The following is an 8,236-nucleotide window of genomic DNA, read 5'->3' as shown; positions in this document are numbered from 1 at the left end:
AGTCGTTTTAGTCAGTAGAAAATGATATATAATGCATATTCATGTAAAGATTTTGTGCATATATAATTTCGAAAATGTTTGCCCACACACGTTACACTTACAAGTCACTTATCGTCCAGAGACACTTACAACTATGGGTATATATGATGTGGTGTCCTTAACAACCCATCCTCCTGTTTAGAGAGTACTTTTGTAACTATGTCGACTATAGTTCATCGAACGTAATTGGCAATTAGGTAGTAGAGTTTGGTATTATTCACTTTATAAAGTGTGGGGAAAAATAAAGCTAGAATCCAAACTAATATATTCCAAGGCCTAGTATAGCATATAGCTTATATAATACACTGAAGCCTATTAATAACCTTCAAAATTTGCTATAATGTACCTATTAATAATTATCTGTTAGGTTAAGGACCTGTCCGAACCGCTTTGCGTGTTAGTTGCTTTACAAGAATGTAAAAACATTAATGGTATGTACTCTTACAAGCCTAGTATACCTTCTTGTATATATAAATAAACAAAAACATATATGTATTATATTATGTTTCTTGCCAAGGCGAGGGAGTGCATGACAGAGCTCAGGCATGATAACTGGGGAACCTTTGTTAACAGTCTCAACTCTCACACACACCCCCTCAGTCAAGCATGAAATAGTGAAATAATGATGGAGTCAGAGTCTGTCACCTGTGGATTCCTTCCCATATTGGTCTCAGAATGTATGATAGAACTGATAAGTTGGCCAAGACTTTTGCTCGTAAAGAGGGAATTGATTACCAATTTGGACTGCCTTTGAGCAGCCTGAGGGCAGTAATATCCCAGGAACATCAACTAAATTTCGGAGACTTAAGGCAAAGTGAAATTCCCACCAGTTACTCCATCTATCATCATTCTATTATGCATGAAGAACCGCACGTCTATGGGTCATCCAGTAATGTTAGCAGACTTCTAGATGTTACCACTGCTAGGCTTAGGCTCGGCTACAAGTACCTCTGGGAGTTTGTAACATCTGCTGATGTAGATTTGACTACAATACAATACAATACAATTTTATTTAGGTAAGGTACATACATACAATAAATATTTACAAGGATTGTTAACTTATAGGTATAGCTAGTACATACAATGCCTAAAGCCACTATTACGCAAAGCGTTTCGGGCATGATAAACTTAAATGACAAGCTTAATACTAATTGAGCATAATGAGTAGAATGAAAACAAGAAATGAAAACATAGCTGAAAAAGCAGCACAAATACAATTATGTCGACAAACAGCGCTCTTTAAAGAAAAAAACAGACATTGGTTGACAATAGAAGGGTAAGGTAGGTTACAGGGAATTTATTAGGTATAGCTTCGCTTTTTTTTTTTTTTTTTTTTTTTTTTTTTTTTTTTTTTTTCTTTTAACTTAAACTGGTTGAGAGAGGTACAGTCTTTAACATGGTTGGGAAGGTCATTCCACATTCTGGGCCCCTTGATTTGTAGAGCATTTCTAGTTTGATTAAGTCGTACTCTAGGAATATCAAAACTGTATTTATTTCTGGTGTGATGCTCATGGGTTCTGATACAACCTTCTATGAAGCTTTTGAGATCAGGATTGGCATTATAGTTTAGCGTTTTATGTATGTATAATACACATGAGAGAATGTGCAGTGACTTAATGTCTAACATATTCAGAGATTTAAGTAGGGGTACCGAGTGGTGTCTGGGGCCAGAATTGGATATTGTCCTAATAGCAGCTTTGTGTTGAGTAATTAGAGGACGTAAGTGATTTTGGGTAGTAGAGCCCCAAGCACAAATACCATAGCTGAGATATGGATAGATAAGGGAGTAATAGAGAGTCACCAGGGCAGGGCGTGGTACATAATATCTGATCTTAGAAAGAATGCCCACAGTTTTTGAAACTTTTTTTGATATGTTTAGAATGTGTCCCTGGAAATTAAGCTTGTGGTCAATGAGAATGCCAAGGAATTTGCCATCTAATTTGCTACAAATTTGGGTATTGTTTATTTTGAGATTTATTTTATTAGAGGATTTATTGCCAAACAGAATATAAAAGGTTTTGTCAATGTTAAGGGTGAGTTTGTTGGCAGTTAGCCACAGATGGACTTTATTTAGCTCAGTATTTACTGTGGCATTTAGAGCAAGGGGATCAGGACTGGAGTAAATGAAGGTTGTGTCGTCAGCAAATAGGATTGGTTTGAGGTGTTGGGAGGCATTTGGAAGGTCATTAATGTAGATGAGAAAGAGGAGAGGGCCAAGTATGCTGCCCTGGGGAACACCAATGTTGATGGGTAGGGTGGGAGAAATTGTATTATTCACAGAAACACATTGGAGCCTGTCAGTAAGGTAGGATTTGAGGTATTGTAGGGAGTGTCCTCTGACACCATAATGATGTAATTTAAGAAGAAGGTTTGGTGGTTGACAGTATCGAAAGCTTTACGCAGGTCCACAAATAACCCAACAGGGAACTCATTTTTATCAAGAGCTGTATGAATCGAGTTAAGCATACTAATAAGTGCATCGTTAGTGCTTTTTTTGGGCCTGAAGCCATATTGTCAAGGGCTAAGTATATTGAGTTTGGCTAGATATGAGTAAAGCTGCTTATAGATTAGTTTTTCAAAATTTTTTGACAAGTTTGGCAGGATTGATATAGGTCTGTAGTTGTTAACATCTGTGAGATCACCACATTTGTGGACAGGCGTTACTCTCGCTTTTTTTAGAATATCTGGAAAGGTTTGGAGTTCAAGTGACTTGTTGAAGAGCAAAGCAATAGCAGGGGCTAAAGATCTGGAGGCTTTTTTGTAGATTAAAGTTGGTATCTCCTCAAGGGCACCAGACTTGGTTTTAAGGGAAAGGATTATCTCATTGACGTCAGTGGAATTAATAGGCTTTAGGTACAGAGACTGTGGATAGTTACCTGTAAGATAGTCCTTAATGTCAGTACTGGAAGATGGAATATCATTAGCAAGGGATGAACCAATGGAAGAGAAGAACCTATTGAACTCAATAGCAGAATCAGAGGCTGAAAGCTGACCATCGTTATTAGACAGGAGAGTCGGTTTGTTATTTAAAGACTTCTTTGATCCCAATATTTGTGAAATTGTTCTCCAAGTTTGTTTAATGTTGCTCTTTATTTGGGTAAATTTATCTTCGTAGTATTTAGCTTTGGCTCGTCTAATTATCTTAGATAGCAATAATGAGTAATTCTTTGAGAATTCTTTGGAGGTTGGCGGTTCGTGAACAATATTACCGCGTAATGTTATCGTAGATGGAGTGTTCGAGCCCAGATCTACTAGCAAATAGCCGTAGGGCTGACTAATAACTTGCTTATATAACTCTACAAATTTCTTTGAATCCACTTTCCCAAATATTTGTCGTCCGAGTGTTTCAATTTGTGACAGGTCTCGTGATTTAACCAATATGAAATGAGAAGCATTTAAACTAATATTCCTAGAATATTTACCAGGAAAAAATATATTTTGAGTAATCAATATGACGGAAACCGTGAAATGTCTGCCCCTAGTAAACATGTCTGATACGATTTTTGAATTTGCAGACTCAGTAAAAAGGTCGTCGTAGATTACTAAGATATGCGAGTCATTATCTACTCGCTCTTCCACAGGATCAATAATGGTTGAATGCTCGATCAGCTTCCCTTTAATTTGTGGATCTGATCGTAATTCAGAGTAACCTCCTCCGCATATGATTATTGAGGAGAACTTGTGTTGATACTTCCTTACAAGTTTACTGCACAAGTAGGATTTTCCGCTGTTTGAATAACCAGCAATAATAACACGAGATGGTTCTCTGAAAATATCTAGATGTTCCGCATGGATTATATCATAGGAACTGTCCATGATTAATGCTTCGTTAAGACTGCTAAAAACTAAGGAACTGAGGTGGTATTTATACAAACATAGTCATTTACAGGTGTTTATTCACATATTTTATGTACGGCAACAACATCATTTTTAAACTAAACATAGTTCTTTTAGTTCACAAACAATAATATTAAACATCCTATTTTAAAACTAATCATAGTTCTTACAGTTCACAAACAATAATATTAAACATCCTATTCATTTAGTATAAAAGTTCTAGTCATATGGGGCATCCATCTTAATACTACCTAACAATTGTACAACTTAAAATCTAGCGAGGGTTGAATAGTTTCTGAGCTGTAGCATCACGTTTGCTCCAGGGATGGAATATTGGGTAGTCTCTGTGCTTGCTCTACTTCCTCCTCCTCCATAAACACTTCTTCCATCTCCTCCTCCTCTCCCACTTCTACATCCATCTCATCATCATCATTGTTATTGGGAATATCAGGATGGCCATACGCTAGGGACTGTGTGGGGCTTAAAATGTAGCGTTTATCGTCAAATGCTGACAATCCTCTGCAGGTACTGCGACATGTACAAATCTTTCCTTGCACGTTGCGTATAGATCTCGACACATACCTGATTGAAGTGTTTGTTTCAAGAGTGTGTTGAAATGAGTCATGTGAGAGTTTCTCTTGTAGATGGTATGGTACGCCCTTACACTTGCAAGTGTGCTCCCCATCATGAGTGGTGAACGAATACGTTTTAGGTCTGAGAGCAATTAACTGGTTAATAATCTTAGAGCCTATTTCAGACTTGAGCAATCCTAGTTCACCTTCTCGCGCTTTAGAGTAGGATGGATGTGTGTCATTAAAATTGCTAAAATCCATACAGTCGAAGAGAGGAGACTTATTCAACTCTTCAAACACATCCTGACAGTCCAGTTTAATGATGAAAGAGTCTGTGTCAGTATATAACAGACTCGCTTTATCCCCATACGCAGGTTTGACAACATCATACCAGAACTCATAGAGTCGCCTCTTAGCAATTTGAAGTATATGATAGCCCAGATACGTAGGAGTGTTGACTAGGAGAGACTTCTGCTTGATTGTACATATCACACGATCCTTACTTAACAAAAGACTCCGCTTGAAGAATGGGTTTCGAGCATGTTTCAGGAAATGTCTACGATCTGTGACCAAATAGTGTTTGTTCCCATATTTAGATACATCTGTGAGACTCTTTCCATATATAGAGTTTGATACGAGTTTGAAAGCCTTTTTTTTTATCGCGCATTTGGTACTGGCACGTTCACGAACATTGGTTTCAATGAAGTCTTTAAGGTAACTCTCCTGCTCGAATTCGTAGATGTCGTGAACTTTAGCTACTTCTAATCCAATGCGCATGAGCAACTGTAACAAGTCCAGACTAACGAGGTAGTCTTTCTGAGGAAGGTGAGAAACAATTAATTTAGTGTTGTTTTTAGGCAGACCGCGACTTTCTTCTGTAAGAATATTCTTACTGTAGGGTGAAATGTGTTCCTCGGTAATGCAAGTATGTGAAAGAACTAGGGGCAGTTCATCTGTATACCTAGCTACCTCAGGTCGGACCTGCAGTGTATCACACAACACCCAATATCCCTTGGACCCGTCACATGGGATATTCTCCAAGCCTCGCTCTAGCAGCACGTCACGCTCATCGTGTGACAGTTTCCGGATCCCACCCCGAGGGAGTAGTTCAGTCATACACGCCCCGTAAAGACTATTAAAATCTAAGTAGATGATGTAGCTACTATCTTCCCCTAGATCTAAGCCTGTGTGCCTGTTCTCCACATTCGTGTACTGTCTCGTTACACTGGTGAACCCACCTCGGAGATTCCGACGAAGTAAATCATATAACAATGGGTCTGACACAACATCAAGTTGAACTTTCGATTTAAGCAAGAACGCATCCCAAGCAAATGAGGGTAAAGAAATGTAGTGTGAAATGTCTAATTTGTAGAGAGCAAGCATGGTGTCTCGCCAGACTGTGAACACATCGGCTAGCAATCCTGTGTCCACTTTGAGGTAAAGGAGCAGATACTCCCCTATGTTGCGACATTTAGCCAAATCAAAAATTTCTAAGGCTTGTTTATAATCTGTTTCTGACAACTCTTCGTCTTTTAGTGTATTGTAAAACTTATCACGAGAAGGTAGTTGTGGTTCATCTAACACAGACATAGAGGATAAATAATCATAGCAGAATGATTGTTTACCCCTCAACAGTTTTGGGATGGCCGCTTTATTTACCCCTTTTAACATAGTCAAAGTGAATGTGGTAGGTTTCCCACTATCAATATGATCCTTGGCTATTCTTCCTAGCGAGCCGTTGAGAAGGGCTAAACTATCCAAAAATCTTAAGTTGTTCACATCAACTTTCATAAATTTAAATCCATCCTTGGCTAATATATCTATTTCACTTCCTGGTCTATCTCTCATCTCGTTTAAGATTACTCCTAAATCATAGGAAGCGTTGTGTGAAAATGTGTATAGGAACTTGTATGAATTTATACATTGCAAATTACATCTATCACAGTAAGCTGCTTGATAATTGTGGAATCTTACTGTGTGGTCGTGATGACGGACTTTGATTACATCTTCTCCGTTAAAAGGTACATCACAGAGTTCACAGGCTGTTTTTGTCTCAAATATCGCCTGCTGTTGCTGCGACATGTGAAGTTCATAGGATACTAACCCCTTCTTGATTCTAGCCCATGACGCTTCTAGCGTGGTTACAAAGTGATTGACCGCATCTTTACCCAAATAAGTATCTTTCTCAACAATATTCTTCTGTCTGTCAATGATAATGTACGCATACGCCACTGCGTTGTGACGTGTTTCTATCATTCCCTTAGGGTTCGAGCAGTCTAGCATGCACTCAAAGTCATAAAAGCACATGTGACTAGGACCATAACCCCGTCCATAGTTACGGAAAGTAATCTTCCTCTCTGGTGGGTAGAATTTGAGAGTCTGATGTACTTTGCATGTACTTTCATGACTCTGCATGCTATCTGCTGGGAGTGATATCAAACAACAATGACAGAAGCTGTGTTGCCTTGGGATTAGATCTGGCTTGTTGCTCATATTACGTACATATTGGTTAAAATCCTTAATTAATACTAAATGTTGAGCTTCTAACATCAGCAATGGTATGACATCTGTATAGCCCCCTCTTCCCTTCCTAGCTAGTGTAATGTAGTGCCGCTGTTGTCGTATAGCATTTTCATCTCTTTCTAGCGAATAGATGAATATACTGACTTTATTCATTTTCTCTACCTTGTGAATATCCTCAAACGTCACTGCAGAATTGACATCAGCTGGCCATTTCATGTGTCTGAGACACCAACTAGCATTCACAGATCTAGCGCGAATATTATCTAGGTGCATCCCCTTAGCTAAACATTTATAAGCTGCAACACACTGCATAAGGCAAATATCTGCCTCTCCCTCTGGATTGAAAACCAATTTTTTCCCACGCACGCCTTCAGGATAGTCTACATGCGAGCCTAATCTTATCGGATGTTCAATCTGACCACAGTTAATGTAAAACCCGGTGAGCCGCTCAACCAAGACATTGTACCCTTCCTTCGCTTCCAGATACTGGGATATTTTCTCTGTCAATTCGTCAGCCCAAAAATCAATAAGAGTTTCTACTTCCTCTAGAGTAATTCTTTGCCCCTCACCTCGTATGGGAAAGCCGTCGTTATTTATAGGATCCAATAGATTATCCTCCCCGTCTTGTTGTACATTTAAATTTCGCACAATTAGAGTGACGTCTGGGTAAATTAGGAGGAATGGGTGTCGTGGGGAGAAAAGGGATTGAACCTCATTAATGAAAAAATCCCTGTATGTTCTCAGATATAGTCCTGGGGAGGTGTTAACATGTTCTGGTATGGAGAATGAAAGCCGGACATAGCTGCCGTTATAGTTATCAATTCGATCCAGCAGCTGAGGTTGAATTTCTAGGGCAGGTGGAGGAGAGGGGGAAAGAGGTGGCGGGGGAGATGGGATAGGGCTAGGAGGGGTGGGGGATGGCGATAATCCCCCTCCGAGATGAATGGGTGAGACCGCTGGGTCAGCTATTACGCCAGACGGTGCTAACAAGTCAGAATTGACAGACGCTTGCGGGTCAAGGTCACGGTCTGCCGAGCTGTCGTCTGAGTCACTGTCTGAGATGAAAATGGTACGATTCTCACCACTGCTGCTGCTGCTGCTGGATGCCAAATCTATGCACAGCGGTGTGTCGTCTGTAAAAAAAAAAAAAGAAAAACATATTATCTCTAGAAAGCATATATATATATATATATATATATATATATATATATATATATATATATATATATATATATATATATATATATATATATATATATATATAT

At 38.9% G+C, this 8,236-nt stretch overlaps 1 protein-coding gene across 6 annotated transcripts in view; it reads right to left on the bottom strand.

The window, feature by feature from the left end:
• Positions 1 to 3,917: 3,917 nt before the first annotated feature.
• Positions 3,918 to 8,236, bottom strand: part of LOC123766742 (uncharacterized) — a 65,630-nt gene continuing 61,311 nt past the window's right edge. For all 6 annotated transcript variants that reach the window (XR_011230877.1, XM_045756075.2, XM_069337931.1 and 3 more), the window contains one exon: positions 3,918 to 8,104. Coding sequence is in view for 5 of the 6 variants with exons in the window: in XM_045756075.2 (XP_045612031.2) it covers positions 4,185 to 8,104 (3,920 nt within the window). In the remaining variant the exon portion in view is untranslated. The remainder of the gene's footprint in view (positions 8,105 to 8,236) is intronic.

The sequence above is a fragment of the Procambarus clarkii genome, chromosome 5, assembly GCF_040958095.1.
Source record: "Procambarus clarkii isolate CNS0578487 chromosome 5, FALCON_Pclarkii_2.0, whole genome shotgun sequence".
Lineage (NCBI taxonomy): Eukaryota > Metazoa > Arthropoda > Malacostraca > Decapoda > Cambaridae > Procambarus > Procambarus clarkii.
The sequence above is the reverse complement of the archived record's forward strand: the minus strand, read 5'-3'. Positions and strand labels throughout refer to the sequence as shown.